Source organism: Procambarus clarkii, chromosome 1 (assembly GCF_040958095.1).
Source record: "Procambarus clarkii isolate CNS0578487 chromosome 1, FALCON_Pclarkii_2.0, whole genome shotgun sequence".
Classification (NCBI taxonomy): Eukaryota; Metazoa; Arthropoda; class Malacostraca; order Decapoda; family Cambaridae; genus Procambarus; species Procambarus clarkii.
This window is the reverse complement of record NC_091150.1, coordinates 49,351,373-49,373,872: the sequence shown is the minus strand read 5'-3', so window position 1 is coordinate 49,373,872 and position 22,500 is coordinate 49,351,373. Positions and strand designations below refer to the sequence as shown.

At 48.6% G+C, this 22,500-nt stretch overlaps 1 protein-coding gene across 1 annotated transcript in view; it reads left to right on the top strand.

The window, feature by feature from the left end:
* Positions 1 to 22,500, top strand: part of LOC123747013 (uncharacterized) — a gene marked incomplete at its 5' end in the record, with an annotated part of 198,643 nt that overhangs the window by 145,569 nt on the left and 30,574 nt on the right. The window contains 2 exons of the mRNA XM_069322416.1: positions 57 to 194; positions 4,521 to 4,562. Coding sequence (XP_069178517.1) covers positions 57 to 194; positions 4,521 to 4,562 — 180 coding nt within the window. The remainder of the gene's footprint in view (positions 1 to 56; positions 195 to 4,520; positions 4,563 to 22,500) is intronic.

Here is a 22,500-nt window from a genome sequence, read left to right as displayed (position 1 = left end):
AGTGCGTCCCATGTGAGGGGAGCCGCCATGACCAGGGTGTGGCCGCGTCCTTACAGAGTCCCGCCGACGACCCATTCAACCGACCCCCTTCTGGAGGTCCCGTCAAGCGCAACGACGCAGAGTACCGGTGGGTGACGGACGAGACCAAGTACGAAGTGAGGGAGGTGGTAGAGTTCCCCTGTGTCACCGACCGAGTGAGTACCCCCAGAGTGGCGTCACAGCAGCACCCTAGTGAACTGTGTGTGGCTCTAATATAGTGGCCGTGTTTAGCCACACCAGTGGGCAGCGTGACCGATCTAACAGCTGCTGCAAATCCATGAAATAATGTTTTGGTTGATTGGCACTAAAGATACCTAGCTGAGGAGTGTGCATGGGTTTGACCTTCCCGGCTACTACTAAAACCCGAGTGCTTTCTTGGGGCAGCAGTGACAAGTAGCAGAAACTTCTCCAGGTAGACTGGAGGAGGCAGGTAGCAGACCTCCTCCAGGTAGACTGGAGGAGACAGGTAGCAGACCTCCTCCAGGTAGACTGGAGGAGGCAGGTAGCAGACCTCCTCCAGGTAGACTGGAGGAGACAGGTAGCAGACCTCCTCCAGGTAGACTGGAGGAGGCAGGTAGCAGACCTCCTCCAGGTAGACTGGAGGAGGCAGGTAGCAGACCTCCTCCAGGTAGACTGGAGGAGGCAGGTAGCAGAACTCCTCCAGGTAGACTGGAGGAGGCAGGTAGCAGAACTCCTCCAGGTAGACTGGAGGAGGCAGGTAGCAGAACTCCTCCAGGTAGACTGGAGGAGGCAGGTAGCAGACCTCCTCCAGGTAGACTGGAGGAGGCAGGTAGCAGAACTCCTCCAGGTAGACTGGAGGAGGCAGGTAGCAGACCTCCTCCAGGTAGACTGGAGGAGGCAGGTAGCAGAACTCCTCCAGGTAGACACTTTTAGACTGATGCTACGCCAAGACCCATATTTGTGTGTGTGTGTGTGTCACTGTGTCCCGCGAGAGGCATCAACGGCGCCAGCGAGGGAGAAGAGGACCTCGTGGTGGAGAAGACATCCCGCGCAGTGTGAGAAGCCATTGACCACCACAACTGCACTAATCTTATCACGATACCTCAGTCCCCCCCACACCTCTTCCTCCCTTCTCACTATTCCTCATTCCCTTTCCTGCCTCCATCCCTCTTTACCTTCCCTTTCTACATCCCCTCCATTCTCTATCAATCACCATATCTCCTCACCAAGTTAACATATCCTTGAAGCTTAACTCTATATATTTCGTGTATACAGAATACATATAATGGGGGATTTGGTCCAAAGTGAGTATATGAGTGGGTGTAGATGGAAGTATAGTGGGTATATGAGTGGGTGTAGATGGAAGTATAGTGGGTATATGAGTGGTAGATAAGATTGTTGTGAACGTGGTTAGGACAGCATTGCATGTGATAGAATTGTATTGAGTCTGCTCGGTAAGGCAACGGTTGTATTCGGTATACCAAGTGAGGCAGCAGTTGTATTGGGTACAGCAGGCGAGGCAGCACTGGGCCCTGAGTGGTAGGGGGTACTGCGGGTCAGTATGTACTGTGAGTGGGTGGGGACGTAGATGAATATTATGCAGTAACGAATGTGGGGTGTATTGTAGTGGGTGTAGCTTGGACGAGTAGTCCTGCAGTGTTGATAGAAAAGTGTATATAGCACAGTGGTGGCTATGTGTGGCACAGTAGCGAGTGTGGGTGGCACAGTAGCGAGTGTGGGTGGCACAGTAGCGAGTGTGGGTGGCACAGTAGCGAGTGTGAATGGTACAGTAGTGAGTGTGGGTGGCACAGTAGTGAGTGTGGGTGGCACAGTAGTGAGTGTGTGTGTGGCACAGTAGCGAGTGTGGGTGGCACAGTAGTGAATGTGGGTGGCACAGTAGTGAGTGTGGGTGGCACAGTAGTGAATGTGGGTGGCACAGTAGCGAGTGTGGGTGGCACAGTAGTGAGTGTAGGTGGCACAGTAGCGAGGGTGGGTGGCACAGTAGCGAGTGTGGGTGACACAGTAGTGAGTGTGGGTGGCACAGTAGTGTGTGTGTGGCACAGTAGCGAGTGTGGGTGGCACAGTAGTGAGTGTGGGTGGCACAGTAGTGAGTGTGGGTGGCACAGTAGGGAGTGTGCGCGGCACAGTAGTGAGTGCGGGTGGCACAGTAGTGAGTGTGGGTGGCACAGTAGCGAGTGTGGGTGGCACAGTAGCGAGTGTGGGTGGCACAGTAGTGAGTGTGGGTGGCACAGTAGTGAGTGTGGGTGGCACAGTAGGAAGTGTGCGCGGCACAGTAGTGAGTGCGGGTGGCACAGTACGGGACACTACTGTTTGTACAGATCCGGGACATGTAAATAGCCAGGGAAGCTGGCCCTCATCCTCGTCTCCACTATAACACATGATCCACACACTAGCTACACTCCTGCCACTAGTACGGTGCCCACCTATACTAGCCGTCCACTAGTACGGTGCCCACCTATACTAGCCGTTCACTAGTACGGTGCCCACCTATACTAGCCGTTCACTAGTACGGTGCCCACTAGCTACACTCCTGCCACTAGTACGGTGCCCACTAGCTACACTCCTGCCACTAGTACGGTGCCCACCTATACTAGCCGTTCACTAGTACGGTGCCCACCTATACTAGGCGTCCACTAGTACGGTGCCCACCTATACTAGCCGTCCACTAGTACGGTGCCCACCTATACTAGCCGTTCACTAGTACGGTGCCCACCTATACTAGGCGTCCACTAGTACGGTGCCCACCTATACTAGCCGTCCACTAGTACGGTGCCCACCTATACTAGCCGTCCACTAGTACATTCAACTACCACCCAGCCCACAGCCCTCGGTCATCAACCATCCCCACCGCCTCTTCCACTAATTTAAGTTACCTTAAGTGTGTTGAAAGAAAAACTATTTTCGTGTTCTATTATTTTTCCATATTTTATTTCAGCTTTTTATGTTTCGTTTGAGAGCTGTTTTCTGGCCCAAATACTAACAAAGTAGCTGGGTCGGGAAGTTATGTTATAGCGAGGGTGTGCTCTCTGGCTTGAGCTTCGGGCCGACTCCTCTTTATAATCTTAGAGTTAGTGGGTGTGGCTTAGCGCGCCTCACCCTCCTAGTTGTACACTATCTGTAAGTGAAACGTCCAGTCAGGGATTGTGTGAGGCCCGGGTCTCGGGCCCCTGGGTCCCGTGTCTCGGGCCCCTGGGTCCCGTGTCTCGGGCCCCTGGGTCCCGTGTCTCGGGCCCCTGGGTCCTGTGTCTCGGGCCCCTGGGTCCCGTGTCTCGGGCCCCTGGGTCCCGTGTCTCGGGCCTCTGAGGCCCGGTTCTCGGGCCCCGGGCCTCAGGCCCCTGGGCCCCGGGTCTCGGGCCTCTGGGTCCCGTGTCTCGGGCCCCTGCTCCCCGGGTCTTTGGGGCTCACATGAATAGCTTGGTGCCTCTTCATGTGAGGCAATATGTTTCCTTGTGCTCACTGGTATTCCAGTATTCTCTTTAGAATATAAGTTATTTGCATACAACAGATCTTCTGCTGAGTAACTGCATCATATCATCATTATTTCGCCCTAATTTTCGTTTAACACAGCAATTGGTATTCAATTGTTTGAAAGAATTTTATAAGTTTGATGCTTTCCCGGTGTGGCAAAAATATTTCATCATATCTTGGCCATATACACCCAAGATATAGCCGGAGCCATATCATATACTTCCAAATGGAGCCATAGTGTATGGGATATTAGTGATAATTAATTGCGGCCTGCAACCAGTAGCAGCCGGTCTGGTGAGGAGAACGTTGGCACACCTGGTGCAATGTTCCTGCAACATTGCACTACAGAACACACAATATCCGCACTTGGAAACTATATTTGGTATTGCCCTTAGTTTTCCTTGTTATATTGGACAATTAAATGTAACTAAGTAAACGAGAAAACATCTAACCTCACGGGATAACTCTGAATCCAAATTTGAGGTCATGAGATTGATATGTGATTGTAATTATAATGCAATTAAATATATACATGTCTCCAAGTTAGGATGTAGAGCACCTACTTTTTTTTCTTCATATTTTTAAATTGTGTAAGGAGGAAAACACTTATAATTATTTCCCATTTTTAATTGTGCTCTTATGTGTTGATATTATAATTATATTATTGAGCAGTTTAAGGGTTAAAAGTGAATTGCACGCTCCTAATAGAGGCAAGGGTCCTCTGGGACAAATCTCGGCCACTGACATGGATGAAACATTGTATCAACTTTGGCTTGGCGTTGGTCTTACATGGACTTAATGATGGCCTTACATGGACTTGCCATTACCCGAGGATATTTTTGGCTGTTGGGACGGAGGCGTGTTGGGTTGATACTCCCTGACTTGTTTCACTTGTACCTGATGTGTACAGGAAGTTGACACACCTCAACATTAGACTTTGTTTCTAGCAAGGTAGCTTAGCCCCTCCCTACCTGTTATTTCAGCTCTCTGAATAAGCTTGCCTCTCAGCCTCTCCCTTCCCTTTACCACAGAAGCAGGAGAAGCTTCGCAGCCCAGCGCTTGTCCGCAAACTGGTGAGTATCCGCGATGTCGTGCTCATGGTGGCGGGGGTTGCACCATCCAAGTATTAATACTGCATACATCCTCCTCCCGTCCACTTTAACCAGGCTCACCTTCCCCCCTTAACCCACCAGATGGTTCACTCTCATCTGGATGCATTTTCACAGCTGGAGGGTTTGTTGTCATTGGTCACACCACCTCGGGTCTTGCACGGGTCTTGTACACGCTCAAGGTACACTTACTAGCACCATGGACTTATTAACGACGGGTATTACCCTGCACGTGGCACTGCCGGAGGTGGTCAGTGCCAAGCCTCCACCTTAGTCATTATCTACTAATAATAACCCCTAAATTTAGCCACCATTATTAACCTTATGTATGAAGACTTGCCATCACTTGAAATCCACAACCAATAAACCACTCACAGTGAAGACCTTCTTAGCAACAGCAGGACTCCAGTGAAGATCTTTAGTAGCAGCATCAAATCGTTGCCTGAAAAAATGTCAAAATCACCTTTGAGGTCGTCCACCGGTGACACGTCACCAGACCAGCAACAACTCCCAGAAGCTCTCACTCACTGCGCCCCCCAAGGTCGTCATTACCTCGGCCACAACCACCTGATGAAGACCGTGCATTGAGGACCTTCGCTACTAAGCACATTATTGAAGACCCTCACTAACGACTCAACAAGACATAACACAGGACCGGCAACCTCCTGGCTAGAGTGCTCGAGTGATTAACACTTCTCTCATCCCCTCCAACTCAAAGCAGTGAAAATAAAAAAAAATGTATATAGTTGCCATCCATCAGTCTCTAGAAATTATGGAGTTGCGCTCTGGTTGTCGGTCTGGAGTGACCTCTCCAGGGCGCAAAGTCAAAGTAGGTTGACACGGAGGAGAAGCTGTTACCCATGTAGCAGGTCCCCCCCCCCCCCCTCCTCTCCACGGCGCCGAAAGTCTCCAGTGGAAAGGCAAACGCCAATACGATTGGTTCCAGCCCCGTCGCAGGAACTGTGAGCTCCGGAGTTGACCTCGAAGTTAATGAAAGAAGACACAGGGACTCCAAATTCGGAGACCACCGTGGTCGGGGCCGGAGAAAAACCACCTCAGCAAGGACAAGAACGACCCCAGCCTCCTGAAGCAGAGCCTGGGGGGCCGAGTGAGCCCCAGGAGGTGGACGTCCCGGTCCCTCACCTACGGGTTCCTGACAGAGATCGTCACAGCCCTCTTTCACCCGAGGCCGGCTTCCTTCATGACCCAGCAGAAGGAAGAGTGATAGTTATTAAATACAATAATTATTATTATAATAATGATAATAATACTATAATTAATTAATAATTATCACTCTTCCATATATTGTAAATACTGGTGTATATAAATGTATAAAAGACACGGCCTTTTACCCTAACATTTGAGCTGAGCCCCAGTATAGCCAGCCACACACTACAGCCACACACTACAGCCACACACTACAGCCACACACTACAGCCACACACTACAGCCACACACTACAGCCACACACTACAGCCACACACTACAGCCACACACTACAGCCACACACTACAGCCACACCCGAGTGTAACCAACCCAAAGTGTTACCTTCTAATAATCCGTTACTGTTATGTTTACTATACCTAGTAACTGTCTTAAGAGTCCAATGTTTTAAGGCAGCACTCTAGGCCACACCTAGTGTAACACGCACCATACCCAAGTGGCACTCATTCCCACTGCTCTTCATAGCATACACTAGTTGTATAAGTGTACCCCCACTGTATGCTTCATTGCTACAGTGTTCCCACACCCACAGTGGTGGTGTTCGTGTCACACTCCATGGTTACAGCATTCTACTATAATATTTAAAACCCTAGCAATCTCTCTCTCACTCACTCACTCACAGAGACACCAGTCTTACCAACTACACAACAGAACCGTACTCCCAACCACACGGTGTTACGAAGCACATAACTCGCCACTACATTCCCTGTTTCGCCAACCCCACACAGTTTAGCACCCAAGTGTTACCCAGTAGACGCATCAGTTGGGTTGTATACATACATAACACTGGGTTGTATACAACACAACTCCCTCCCTCAGTGGTACCAGGTCATACTACCCACCTCACCAACCTGTCCTCTTAAAAAGAACGTCGCTTTTGGCCGTTTGCCCGTATGGCCGAATTTGGACGTAATTTGAAATTGAAAAAAATATGAAAATAAATTTGGGATTTTTTTTTCAACAACAGTAAGTTAAGGGTCCTCTGATAGGTTAGATGGGCAGGAAATTCTCATAAAGTTTCAAAACGTTATGAAAAACGTTAATTTAAAGTGTCCTCTTATAACCTCTGCGCGTACGCCGGACGACTCAAATAGAAAACGGAACAGAACGTCACTTTTGTGAGTCGATTTCATTTCATATTACGTCCAAATTTGGCCATAGTGCGCATACCAGCCAAAAGTGACGTTCTTTTTAAGAGGACGGGTTGCACCAGCAGGAGTTTAGAGCGCCTCTCACGTGACACCAATGTCATACCATAACGAAAGGGTCGTCCTACAGAAAGGGTCGTCCCAAAGGGTCGTCCCAAAGGGTCGTCCAAAAGGAAGGGTCGACCTATAGAAAGGGTCGTCCTAACAAAAAGGGTCGTCCAGAAGGGTTGTCCCAAAGGGTCGTGCTACAGAAAGGGTCGTCCGAAAGGAAGGAACGTCCCAACAGAAATAAAGGTGTTGGGTTGCATGACTTGCATGATGGGTGTGTCTTAACACCGTGTGATGAATAACGGTGAGTGCCCTAACACCGTGTGGTGAATAACGGTGAGTGCCCTAACACCGTGTGATGAATAACGACGGGTTTATCTTAACACCGTGTGATGAATAACCCCATTTTAATAGTTATCAGGCCAACAGCCACTTCTTTTTTTATCATAAACTATTACATAAATTGAGAAATACATTGAGGTATAATTTAACACTATATTGTCACCCTTTACATATGTGTGTGTGTTGGAAAGTTACGCTAATAGAGTTATCCGACTGTGGTGAGTGGGGGAGACCCGGGCTAACCAGCACTGACCCGTCTTCTCAAATAGTAGGTCGGGTTTTGTACGTTTTGGTAACCGACGTCGACACATACAACCTTTCTATTGAAAGCCACGGCTCACAAATATCTTAACGTTTTGTCTGTGCCTCGTCGTGATTAGGGTAGGTGGGTTGCTTGGGTGTGTACTACGTTGCTCTGCACAGGGTCTCGGGTGGGATGTTATGCGCAGTGGCGAGTGACGGAAGTGGGTTGAGACGAGGCCTGGTTGTGGGGGCACAGCGTCTACAGTGGGTACGTGTGTGTTATGGACTGTCCCGTGTGGGGAAATAGATGTCTGTATTATTATTATTATTATTATTATTATTATTATTATTATTATTATTATTATTATTATTATTATTATTATTATTATTTGTATTATTATTATTGTCTTTTTGATGAATGCTGGTGGGGCCTCATCACAACACTGTGTTGTTAGTTTGTTGTGTGGTAATAATGTTATAACACTGTTTTTGTTGTGTGTTTGTTGGGGGGGGGGGTGATTGTGAAGGCTTGTTATACTTGTTTCAAGTTTCGGTTGCTCTTTTATTCACTCAAGCGCATTCTAGTATACAGTAATTATGTTGACTTAAATACATCTCTGATGCATGATCTATATCACTGGGGGGGGGGGAAGGTCTCCAAACTATGGTCCGGGGACCACATCAGGACCTCCACAACGTTGTATCCTGCATACAGCGGCTTCAAATCTATAATATAGATTTCAACTATCGAAAAGAATGTCTATTTGCCTGTATGTTGGAGGCCAGACGCTTGGGGCTAGTCCCACCCAAATTTGTAGAGTAAATGGTGAGGGGTTCGGGAGGGACATAGGCTAGGGGAGGTAGGCCTAACTTAAATGCTTTAAATACTTGGTCTTGTGGGTGAAAGATTTTAGACTGCAATAGCTACATGACGTCACTGCAGGCGTTAGCTCTCGGGTCGTGGCCATGACACCATGGCAGTGGCCTCCTGGCTGTCATCGTGGGCAGTTATGTGCTGCATTTTGCTCTGAAGCCATTTATTGTTTTTTTTTGCATTTATTGGTGATTCATGTGGTACGACGGTTATTATGGCACCATCCAAAGACGTAAACAAAGAAACCATTGCTCACGTCAGTATATTAAAGCAAGCAGGCCACTAAAGTAAGGAAACGAGTTGATTATTGGGTGTAACCGTCAACATGAAGTATTGCGTGCGCTTGCGAGGAGGGAAACACTGATGACTCGCCATCACAGGAACGTCACAGGTCTGGTCATCCCAAGAAGACTTCTGTCAAGGGCTACCCGGCTGTAACATGAAGCGTACTCGCCAATGGACGCTTTAGAACGTCCACAGACCTTGAAGGCATCTTCCTGGGACAACCAGCCCGATCTTTTTATGGTGGCGGGTCACCAGTGTTTCTCTCCTCGCAAGCGCATACAATACTTTCTCATGTTGACTAAGCTACACCCAGCCATTAACTTGCTTGCTTTCCCTGATGGCTTGCTTCCCTTAAAGCAATGATCTCAGCGATGGTTTCCTTACTTCTGGCCTTGGTGCGTGACATAAGAACAAGATAGAACCACCACCCGTCTGTAGGCCCAGTTAACAGTGGGATCACAGACGGTTGTGTGGTGCTTCCTGCTAACACAGCAGGAGGCACAACACAACCATTATGAATGTCCGGAGGCAATTGAGCCTACCAGCTGCGTGCCTCCGGGGGAAGCCCCCGACACCATGTACATTGCGATAACGTCTGCCACACACAGCGCCGCCCTGCTTGTGGCGGGCAGCGGTGCGTACTTCTGTTGGGTGCCGTGAGCGTGAGGTTGGGGGGGGGGGGCACCTTCGTTAAACACCATATTATTTCCTGCAGCCTACGGAAAGAGGGCAGTGGTGAAATGTGGGTTGTGTTATCCCAAGACTTTTTTATTGTCCCAGCAATATAATTCCTGACAGTTGCCTCAGTTCTTCCCAATGTATTTTCTGAGAGAAGAGGAAGTGGGGGCAGGAGAGGGGGTGAGAGTGGGAAGAGGGGCGGGAGAGGTGGGGGAGGAGGAGGAGGGGTGGGGTTCTACACGAACCGGTCTCTTTGGTGTCATTGGGTAGGGAGCAGTTCTACACGGTGGCGCCGGCCGGCGTAGGGAGACAGTGGATTAAACTATCAATAACGTTCCCTCCCCCGCCCCTGGACGCTGGCTCAGCCCACTTCTGACACAAGATGGGTCGACTCGCGGTAATATTAGACGTCAAAGTGCGTAGACGGTAAAGTGACGTCAAACCAGTATTGTGTATTGTGTTGCCAATACAAGGTGTTGGGGGGATTGGTAAGCGTGTTCTCTCTCTCTCTCTCTCTCTCTCTCTCTCTCTCTCTCTCTCTCTCTCTCTCTCTCTCTCTCTCTCTCTCTCTCTCTCTCTCTCTCTCTCTCTCTCTCTCTCTCTCTCTCTCTTTCTTTCTTTCTTTCTTTCTTTCTTGTGTGTGTGTGTGGGGGGGGGGGGGGGGTATGTGTGCGCGTGTAGTACGTTGGATGATTGAGTCCTCCCCCTCCCCCGGCGCTCTCCCCCTGATAGTTCCCTTCCCTCCCCCCCCCACTGGCTGTCTTGTCGTGGGTGGTGGCGCCTGGGTAAATAGTCCACACCTGTAGCCTCCATACCTGTACCCCCATCCCCCGACACCTGTAGCCTTCATACCTGCACCCACATCCTCCACACCTGTAACCTTCATACTTATACCCCAATCTTCCACACCTGTACCCCCATCCTACACACCTGTAGTCTCCATACCTGTACCCCCTATCCACCACACCTGCAAACTAGCCTACCAGACGTGTAACGACTGTACAGTTGTAACCCCTTTTATCAGGGGCTCGAATCATGTTTTTGGCTATTTTATTAAATATATTTTTTTTTTAATTTTAATTGTATAGCCTAGATTAGTAGGTTCATTTTGACCTGTATTTGAAATAAATCCATAAATTCTTAACTATTTTATTTAGTTTTTTAAATCGCGTCGATTTCCCCCGAAAAATCTGGCAATATAATGTGTTGTCATGTAGTATTGTGCTTCAGTTAAATGTTAAACAATCAGAGTGACTGTATACAAGTCTTGGGGGAAGTGTATGGAAAGTTTGTTAAAGGATTCAAACAGATGTTGAGGATTTGTGATGCGACAGTTTTAGCGGGAATATTCAAATTTCAAAAACTCAAATGATCGTTATATTTTATTTCTCATTTTTAAAGTTGTAATAGATCTTGACAAATTTTGAAAAATAATACACATTTCAGCGGGCCTTATAATACTGATAGAGAATATTTTGAAGAAAAACTTTTTTTTTTTTTTAAATGAGATAATTTCCAAGTTCTTTTCAAAAAATAAATAAATATATATATATATATATATATATATATATATTTTTTTTTTTGGGGGGGGGGGAGGGGAAGAAAGTCCCCAGATTATTTTATTATTAGGAAACAAGTTTAAAAATTCCACTATACAAGCCTTAGAAATTTGAGCTTTCCAGTGATACCAAAAAAAAAAAAAATAGGCAGTAATATTTGCAAAACTTTGGAACTGTTTAAAAGAAAATAATAATAATAATAACTGTAACGTTTGTCTTAGTTGCTAAAGTTGGAGTTAACACACTTTGATGCCTCAAAGAAAAACATCAAAGATGAATTGAATGTAAAAAATCCATGTTAAGGAGTCGACGTGTTTCTGGCCCGTTTATCAAGGCTTTTTTTGCTGCGTGGGAGGCCACTGGGGGGGGGGGGTGGGGGAGCTTGTGGAGGAGTTGGAGGGGAGGGGGTGCTTGTGGGGGGTTGGAGGGGAGGGGGTGCTTGTGGGGGGGTTGGAGGTGGGGGAGGTGGGGGAGGGAGGGACGTATGTTGGTGGGGCGTGGGAAGAGAGGTTGGTGGGGGAGGTGGGGTGGGTGCAAGGTGTTGTGGGGTAACAGGTGCACTCCTCCCACACCCCGGACTATTTGAGGGGAAGGGAAGGCACGCGCCCCCTCCCACTCTCCCCTCCCACTCTCCTCGTGAGGTGCAGCCCCGATTTAGCTGTCGTCAGCTTGTGAATCTGGCAGAGAGTGGGGGGAGGGGGGTCGTAAGAGATGTTGTGATGAGTTTTGGTGATGAATAGGGGGGGGAGGAGATGAGAGGTGGGGAGGATAATGAGACAGATGGGAAGGAATAAAGGATGGTGATGAGCCTGTTAGTATAAGTGATGGGTGGAGCTCCAGCTGAAGGGGGTGGAGCTCCAGCTGAAGGGGGTGGAGCTCCAGCTGAAGGGGGTGGAGCTCCAGCTGAATGGGGTGGAGCTACAGCTGAAGGGGGTGGAGCTCCAGCTGAAGGGGGTGGAGCTCCAGCTGAAGGGGGTGGAGCTCCAGCTGAATGGGGTGGAGCTCCAGCTGAATGGGGTGGAGCTCCAGCTGAATGGGGTGGAGCTCCAGCTGAAGGGGGTGGAGCTTCAGCTGAAGGGGGTGGAGCTTCAGCTGAAGGGGGTGGAGCTCGAGCTGAAGGGGGTGGAGCTCCAGCTGAAGGGGGTGGAGCTCGAGCTGAAGGAGGTGGAGACCTGAAGGGAGGAGCTTCAAGTCAAGGGTGAAACATTGAAAGAGAGCTGGCGCACTGGGTTACGTAGAGAGCATGGGGTATAGAGAGCATGGGGGGAATAGAGAGCATGGGGCGCAGGATAAGAAGGAGCATTACGTAATTGGCGGAGCATCAGTATAGTGTGTTACGAGACCAAGGTGGTGTCTTGCAGAGCGAGGACTGGAGACGGTCTGTGGTGTGGCAACTGGCAAGGTTAGTTATTAATGCTTGGCTAAATGTGTCCCAGCTTCCCTAAACACACGAGATTACGTCCCGTGTTCCTCGCCCTCCATCCTCCCTCCAGATCAGAGAGAGAGAGAGAGTGTGTGTGTGTGTGTGTGTGTGTGTGTGTGTGTGTGTGTGTGTGTGTGTGTGTGTGTGTGTGTGTGTGTGTGTGTGTGTGAGAGTGTGTGTGTGAGTGTGTGTGTGTTCATGAAAGCTAGCATAATGACTTGATGATCAATTTAACCGTGAGAGGGCGTCGAAGGGGGGAGGGGGGTGAGGGGGAAGGAAGAGGCCGTTCCCAAGGCCAAATACGGGTAAATATATGAAGGAGGGAGAGTTATGGGGGGATAGAAGAAATATGAGGGAATAGGGATAGAACAATATGAGGGGGAGAGAAATATGGGGAAGGGGGGAGAGATGAATTGGATGAAGGAGGTATGCTGTATGGGGGGAGAGAGAAGGGGAATAAGGAGGATCGCGAGTCTGCAGGCATAACATGAGAGTGACATGATATGTTGCTTAGTAGTTAGAAGTTCCCCCCACACAACCTAGAGGAACCGAGTTCGAGTCCTGTGCCAAGGTGAAACGCCTGTAGACCCACTTTGCCCCTGTGCATTATGGAGAGAGAGAGAGAGAGAGCTTCCTCCACATTTGGGGTAATGGACAGGCTCTCTGGACACCTCACCTAATATTGCTAATAAAGCGGGTGATGTGTGATATTGGGGAGGAGGAGGAGGAAGAGGGTGGGTGGGAGGGGTAGTTGGGGCAGATGGTGATGGGGGTGGGGGGGTAACAGGTGGTGTTGGGGGGGGGGGAGTGGGGAGTAACAGGTGGTGCTGGGGCGGGGCAGCAGGTGGTGGTGCTGGTGTGGGAGGTTTGGTGTTGCAAACAACGGGAAGGTGCCAAGACTACGCTAATGATGAGTACACAACAGATCTGTGTAAGGGCGGTTTATATGTCTGTAAGCATGGCTTAGGCCGTCCCGGTCACTCACCTGTGGCACACCTGGTCACTCACCTATGGCACACCTGGCCACTCACCTGTGGCACACCTGGCCACTCACCTGTGGCACAACTGGTCACTCACCTGTGGCACTCCTGGTTACTCATCTGTGGCACACCTGGTCACTCATCTGTGGCACACCTGGTCACTCACCTGTTCCAGGTATTTAGATATGGTAGAAATTAAGACAAACGAAACATAGGTACAGGACACAATTAGACCCAAACATAGAAGAAAAATAACAGGCAAACGATCTGGGAATGACGATGTCTGACGACCTGACATTTAGTGAACATAACCGAGCAAATATAGCGGCAGCCAGGGAAAATGATAAGATTGATTATGAGAACGTTTAAATCCAGAGATCTCACTGCAATGTTAATACTATTTAAATCGCTGGTGCTGTCCCGTCTTGAGTACTGCTCAATTCTTACTTCCTCCTTCACAGCAGAAGAGACTGCTGAAGCAGAGGGAATACAGAGAACATATACGACACGCACAGACAAGATAAAATTGCTAAATTATTGGGACCGTCTCAAAGCTTTCAAAATGTACTCTGGAAAGGAGAAGAAAAAGGTATCAAATAATATATACATGGAAGATACTGGAGGGCCAGGTCCCAAATTTACCCAGTAGAATAAGAGCACACTGGAGCGAATGACGCTGAAGGAAATGCAGAATAGATTCAGTGAGGAGCAGAGGTACCATAGATAGCCACTATCAGAGAACACTCGTAACACCAGAGCTCCGCGGCTCTTCCATACTCTCCCAGCAAACTTAAAAAAATACTGCTGGAACAAAGGTGGAAGTCTTCAAAAATTAAATAATTAGATAAGTTTTTGTAAAAAGTACCGGACCAACTAGGCTGTAGTGGATACGTGGGCCTGCGGGCCGCTCCAAGCAACAGCCTGTTGGACCAAGCTCTCACAAGTCGTGATAACTTATAGAGGAACTCCGTGAACCCTCCCCAGGTGAATTCTAGGTAAATTTCAGACACTCCCGGTTACTCACCTGCACTAAAAAGCCGGAACCCAACTCTGGTGAACACAGGTGAGCACATCTGTTGGAACACTCTCCTGTAGAACACCAACAATTTGGAGTGGACGGTAGAGCGACGGTCTCGCTTCGTGCAGGTCGGCGTTCAATCCCGACCATCCAAGTAATTGGGCACCATTCATTCCCCCCGTCCCATCCCAAATCCTTATCCTGACCCCTTCCAAGTGCTATATAGTCGTAATGGCTTGGCGCTTTTCCCTGATGATTCCCTCCATCCCTCTCCTGTAGAACATTTGGTTCCCCCAACCCTCTATTGCAGTACATGTGGTCCGTACTACCCTCTACTGCGGCATATTTGGTCCCCATGACACTCTCCTGTAGTACATTTCGTCTCCCAACCCTTTCCTAGAGTATATGTGTTGTAGCTTCCACTAGCACGAGACTGGGGGAGGAAGGGGGGAAATGAGGGAGACGTGAAGGCAATGAGGAATGGGGTAGATAGGAGGAAGGCGAGTGTGAGGGTAGTGAGGGAGAGGGGAGGGAGGAGAGTGTGAGGGTAATGAGAGGGGAGGGAGGCGTACACGGGAGCTACAGACAGTGGCAGCCATAAATACGTGAGGACCAGCCTGGAGCCGCCAGTGCTGGCCCCGACTCCGGCAGACGCAGGTGAGGTCGCGCGCGCCTCACCGCTTCCCATTCTCAATCCCCCCCTTTACCACGCCCACCATTACTTCGGAGCTAACTATTAAGGACTAGCACCGGTGGAACAACACCCCTGACATTAGTACCAAAACTAGGACGACTGTTCTGTACCACCAGTGTACGTACTAAGGCTGCTATCACTGTATAAGGACGCCACGACCAGGCTACCAGGATCATGGACCACGACCAGGCTACCAGGATCATGGACCACGAACAGGCTACCAGGATCATGGACCACGAACAGGCTACTAGGATCATGGACCACGAACAGGCTACCAGGATCATGGACCACGAACAGGCTACCAGGATCATGGACCACGACCAGGCTACCAGGATCATGGACCACGAACAGGCTACTAGGATCATGGACCACGAACAGGCTACCAGGATCATGGACCACGAACAGGCTACCAGGATCATGGACCACGACCACGACCTCTACCGGGACCATAACACCAAGACCACCGAGGGACTGTGACCAAAAACACTGTTTCAGGTTTATGACCCAAATGCCAGGCCCACCAACTGTAATTACCTGAGTGTAGTTACAGGATGAGAGCTACGCTCGTGGTGTCCCGTCTTCCCAGCACTCTTTGTCGTATAACGCTTTGAACCTGACCATGATCTGTGTATCTGGGCCATGATGTGTGTACCAGGAGCACTAACTGTGGGCCAAGAAACACTGAAGTACCTGCCTTTCGAGACCACAGCCTACGTACCGTGACCACAGCCTACGTACCGTGACCACAGCCTATGTACCGTGACCACAGCCTATGTACCGTGACCACAACCTACGTACCATGACCACAGCCTACGTACCGTGACCACAACCTACGTACCGTGACCACAGCCTACGTACCGTGACCACAGCCTACGTACCGTGACCACAGCCTACGTACCGTGACCACAGCCTACGTACCGTGACCACAACCTACATACCATGACCACAGCCTACGTACCGTGACCACAGCCTACGTACCGTGACCACAGCCTACGTACCGTGACCACAGCCTATGTACCGTGACCACAGCCTACGTACCGTGACCACAGCCTACGTACCGTGACCACAGCCTACGTACCGTGACCACAGCCTACGTACCGTGACCACAGCCTACGTACCGTGACCACAGCCTACGTACCCTGTAACGGATCATAGCTGTCTATCAGCACGGGTAGTCTGTATAGTAGGGCTACAACCTCTATTGCCAGGAACACAACCTGTGCACCTGGGCCATGAACTACATGCCTGGGCCATAAATGGCATACATCTGGGCCATGAAATAGGTCTGGGGAACACAGACCTGTGTTCTGAGGGCATGACCATGACCACCTGCCAGAGTAATGGACGTATGGTGCTACCACACACTGTGTAATGCATTACAGTGTGGAACATTAGGTACGGGTTTTTAACAATGTCGTGAGATAGTAACATAACGAGGGTTACCGGCATTGTCTGTGGGGGAGAGTGTATAGGCTTCAACCTCACTGCACAAGATCTCCATCAGTGCATCATATCTGCTACTAGCCGTCTCAGGCCCCCGCACGGGAGACATCTCCCGTCACGCTGGGTGCAGTCGCACCTCCACAGATCTCCAGTATCATCTATTGATACTGGTAATGGCTCAAAAGGGCCACCACTTACGGGCTATTCATGCCCGTGCCACCTTTAGGGTGGCTTAATCTTCATCAATCAATTAATCAATCAGGCCCCCGGGTTTCCCCCCCTGAATCCAAATTTCGGGGGTTACATATCCACACATGGTCACCAACAGCGTACACCCTGACTATATACGCGGGTTCATTCAGTGTGCTTCCCTCACTATATACAAATCTCTATTTTAAAATCCTCGCTTCTATAACAGACCCTCAGAAACCTCCGGGGGCCTGACGGCTGAGTGGACAGCACTCGGTGTTCGTAGTCTCAAGGGTCCTGGTTCGATCCCCAGCGGAGGCGGAAACAAATGGGCAGAGTTTCTTTCACCCCGATGCCTCACCTAGCAGTAATAAAGTACCTGGGCGTTAGAGAGCTGCTACGGGCTGCTTCCAAGGGATGTGCTTGTGTGGAAATTAGGATTAAGGACTTGCCCGAAATGCTATGCGTGCTAGTGGCTGTACAAGAATGTAAGAACTCTTGTATAAATAAATAAATAATATCTCATAATGTGAAAATATTATGTGAGCCTCCCGGAGTCTGCCCAGAATTGCGAACTCTGGAATAAGTTTTCTGTTTCGGTAATAGAAGATTGTACGCATGTCATGGGTGACTGTTACAGAAGCTTTGAACATTGGTGCTGTTGTGAACGTACAGGTCTTCACAAGGCGGGGCTCAGAAGCTAGAACCCCATACATCCTATGACTTTCATTTGGTCAGATGAGGAAGTCATGTAAAGTTTGCATGACTTCCGTTCAACGGTGTTCAAATGCTTAACCGATCGACACACAGAGCTTCTTTAATTTACTGGGTTAGTTTCTAGCTCACTGGCTTGCTCGAGAACGCATGCGCGCGCATACAGGGCCTCGCGGCCAGCTGAATTTTGCTCTTTCTCGTTGTCGTATGGGGCCGGAGTTCGATTCCTGGCCGAGGCAGAAACAAACGGGCCGAGTTTCTATCACCTGATGCACCTGTTCGCCTAGCAGTAAATAGTTACCTGAGAGTTAGACAGCTGCCACGAGCTACATCGCGTGTGTGTGTGTGTGTGTGTGTGTGTGTGTGTGTGTGTGTGTGTGTACTCACCTATATGTACTCACCTATATGTGCTTGCAGGATCGAGCATTGACTCTTGGATCCCGCCTTTCTAGCTATCGGTTGTTTACAGCAATGACTCCTGTCCCATTTCCCTATCATACCTAGTTTTAAAAGTATGAATAGTATTTGCTTCCACAACCTGTTCCCCAAGTGCATTCCATTTTTCTACTACTCTCACGCTAAAAGAAAACTTCCTAACATCTCTGTGACTCATCTGAGTTTCCAGTTTCCACCCATGTCCCCTCGTTCTGTTATTATTACGTGTGAACATTTGATCTATTTCCACTTTGTCAATTCCCCTGAGTATTTTATATGTCCCTATCATATCTCCTCTCTCCCTTCTTTTCTCTAGTGTCGTAAGGTTCAGTTCCTTCAGCTGAGTTGTGTGTGTGTGTGTGTGTGTGTGTGTGTGTGTGTGTGTGTGTGTGTGTGTGTGTGTGTGTGTGTGTGTGTGTTTAGAAAATAGATAATAAATGTGATAGGGAAAAATATGTCGGGAGTTAGTACAGTAATTATAAGGATAAAGCACTAAGCCAGTATGTCTATATAGCACTTGGAAGGAGTAGTAGCTGTTTGATAAGACGGGGGGGGGGGAGGGGGAAGTGTGGAGGGAGGGAGCAGTCAGTGTTTTAGACAACCAACGATTAGAAAGGCGGGGTCCAAGAGCTAACAGCTTTATCCAGTAGGCACATACAGTAAATACACACACACACACACACACACACACACACACACACACACACACACACACACACACACACACACACACACACACACACACACATGAAGAGGGTAATATCACCACCATCGTACTCTACTCTAGCAAAAGTTCGAACATCATTAACGAAGCTAAACAAGGAGGAGTTTAGATCCCTGTGACCGTCTAAGAGAGACTGGTACGCCGCCCCATCTTGCAGCCCAACCTGAAGACAAACACAAGCAGACTCGAATAGGTTCTAAAGTTTACGATGAGGCTCGTCCCAGAAAAGAAGAGGGAGAGAGAGAGAGAGGGGAGGGGGAGACATGATAGAGATGTATAAAATACATCAGGGAGATGACAGAGTGGCAAAAGGTGACATGATCACAATAAATACCAATGGAACAAGAGGATATGGATGGAAGCTTGTGCGAGTCATATCTATAACTCGGATGAGTCACAGATATGTTAAAAAAAATCTATTTTAGCGTGAGAGTAGTGGGGAAGGGGATGAACTGAAGAAGCAGGCTGTAGAAGCAAACTCCATTCATAAGTTTAAAAGTAGATATGGTAGAGAAACAGGTCAAGCGTTACTACAATAAGTAACCTGCAGCTAGAAACGTTGGGTCGAAGATCAATGCTCAATCCTGTGTGCACACAAATTGGTGAGTATATATACACACGCGCATACACGCACAAACGCGCACACAAGCACAAACGCGCACACAAGAGCCGAAAGCTCAACCCCCGCAAACACAACTAGACAAATACAACTAGGTAGGTGGATGTGCACACACGCACGCAAGGGTCACACAAGCTGTGATGCCACTCTGAAGCACACTAGGGGACAGTTTGCGTGTTACCCAAACACCCCCTTACATTGTATACTTATGCAACCCGTCCTCGACTCAAGTCCATTACATCCAGCGGTCGACCCCACAGACGCATTCATAATTTTTAACTTGCTGTTCATTCAAAACGGGAATTTTCTCAAGTATAAATTAATATTATAATATATTGGGATATTGTGTATATATAGGCATAGGTTAGGTTAGGTGTTTAGGTTCTGTTGGCGATTATTTGTATTTGTAGTACGTGGGTGAAGCATTTACAGCGTTGTGATTCGAACAAAATTCGTCAGTGAAGCACTTGTTCCGGATATGTTCGAACGTCAGCAGTTGTGAGTCGTGTGTAAACCGTTTTTCATTCATAAACAGGGGGTTTGGCGGGTGCATGGAATCACTTTTGGATCTTTGTTTGGAGGACGGGCTGTTTACAGCGCTGTGGTTCGAACAAAATTCGTCAGTGAAGCACTTGTTCCGGAAGTGTTCGAACGTCATCAGTTGTGAGTCGTGTGTAAACCGTTTTTCATTCATAAACAGGGGGTCTAGTGGGTATATGAAATCACTTTTGGGTCTTTGGAGGACGGGCTGACTTATGAAATGAAAAACTGTAATGGAATGAGAACGAATTTCAACAACTCCTCACGTATTCAAACTTAAAATTAACCCACGTCGAGGTTGCCTCTTTGGCAACATGCTACAACTAAGTTGGATTAGATTTTACATATTAAGTTAGCTCACTAGTATTATACAAGGACCAGTTCTATATAACTTAGACTTACAAAGTAGTTTATTTATTCTCATTGGCGGACTATAAGTCATGATTCTCGGTGACCAAGATCTGCACTGACACATCCGTGCTAATGTGATTAGTAATCTCTCGTATAGCAGAGATTATTAATGGGACTTCATTCTTGCCTCAAACATTACCTAATGGTCGCACCTGGACACGCCCCTCATGTTGGCACGCCCCCAGGGGTTAGGCACACACCTCTACACCCCACAGGTAGTGTGTGAGGACCACTGGGGTCCACGACACCACAGGCAGTGTGTGAGGACCACTGGGGTCCACGACACATACGCCACAGCTGCTCAGTAGGGGACATCCGCCACAGCTGCTCAGTAGGGGACATACGCCACAGCTGCTCAGTAGGGGACATACACCACAGCTGCTCAGTAGGGGACATACGCCACAGCTGCTCAGTAGGGGACATACGCCACAGCTGCTCAGTAGGGGACATACGCCACAGCTGCCCAGTAGGGGACATATGCCACAGCTGCTCAGTAGGGGACATACGCCACAGCTGCTCAGTAGGGGACATATGTCACAGCTGCTCAGTAGGGGACATACGCCACAGCTGCCCAGTAGGGGACATATGCCACAGCTGCTCAGTAGGGGACATATGCCACAGCTGCTCAGTAGGGGACATATGTCACAGCTGCTCAGTAGGGGACATACGCCACAGCTGCTCAGTAGGGGACATACGCCACAGCTGCTCAGTAGGGGACATACGCCACAGCTGCTCAGTAGGGGACATACGCCACAGCTGCTCAGCAGGGGACATAAGCCATAGCTGCTCAGTAGGGGACATACGCCACAGCTGCTCAGTAGGGGACATAAACCACAGCTGCTCAGTAGGGGACATACGCCACAGCTGCTCAGTATAGGGCACTGGTTCCCAAACTGGCCATGACTCCTGGTGGGCCTTTTTGCAATAAATAGAGGGCCATAAGTTGGGACAGTGTACTGGTAATGGTACCCAAAGAAAGAAAAATATAATATAAACAAATCAAATTTGTACTTTTTTTTGTTAATGCCGAGTATAGGGGAGCTATTAATAAGGACGCGCTATGGAAAAAGGCGCAATGTCCGTATAGAGCCTGGTTGATACCTGGTTGATGGGGTTCTGGGAGTTCTTCTACTCCCCAAGCCCGGCCCGAGGCCAGGCTCGACTTGTGAGAGTTTGGTCCACCAGGCTGTTGCTTGGAGCGGCCCGCAGGGCCACGTACCCACCACAGCCCGGCTGATCCGGAACTTCTCTTAGAAAACCGTCCAGTTTTCTCTTGAAGATGTCCACGGTTGTTCCGGCAATATTTCTTCTAGTCGCTGGGAGGACGTTGAACAACCGCGGACCTCTGATGTTTATACAGTGCTCTCTGATTGTGCCTATGGCACCTCTGCTCTTCACTGGTTCAATCTTGCATTTTCTTCCATATCGTTCACTCCAGTACGTTGTTATTTTACTGTGTAGATTTGGGACCTGACCCTCCAGTATTTTCCATGTGTATATTATTTGGTATCTCTCTCGTCTCCTTTCTAGAGAGTACATTTGGAGAGCTTTGAGACGATCCCAATAATTTAGGTGTTTTATCTCGTCTATGCGTGCCGTATATGTTCTCTGTATTCCCTCTATTTCAGCAATCTCTCCTGCTCTGAAGGGGGAAGTGAGTACTGAGCAGTACTCGAGACGGGACAGCACAAGTGACTTGAAGAGTACAACCATTGTGATGGGATCCCTGGATTTGAAAGTTCTCGTAATCCATCCGATCATTTTTCTGGCTGACGCGATATTTGCTTGGTTATGCTCCCTAAACGTTAGATCGTCGGACATCATTATTCCCAAATCCTTGACATGCTGTTTTTCTACTATGGGAAGATTCGATTGTGTTTTGTACCCTGTATTATGTTTCAGATCCTCATTTTTGCCGTACCTGAGTACCTGAAATTTAACACTGTTAAACATCATGTTATTTTCTGCTGCCCAATCAAAAACTTTGTTGACATCTGCTTGTAGTTTTTCAATGTCTTCAGCAGAGGTAATTTTCATGCTGATTTTTGTGTCATCTGCAAAGGACGACACGAAGCTGTGGCGTGTATTTTTGTCTATATCAGATATGAGAATAAGGAACAGTAGCGGTGCAAGGACTGTACCTTGAGGTACAGAGCTTTTAACATCGCTTGGACTCGATTTTATCTGATTGACTGTTACTCTTTGTGTTCTGTTCGACAGGAAATTGAGTATCCAGCGTCCTACTTTTCCAGTTATTCCCATTGACCTCATTTTGTGAGCTATCACCCCATGGTCACATTTGTCGAACGCC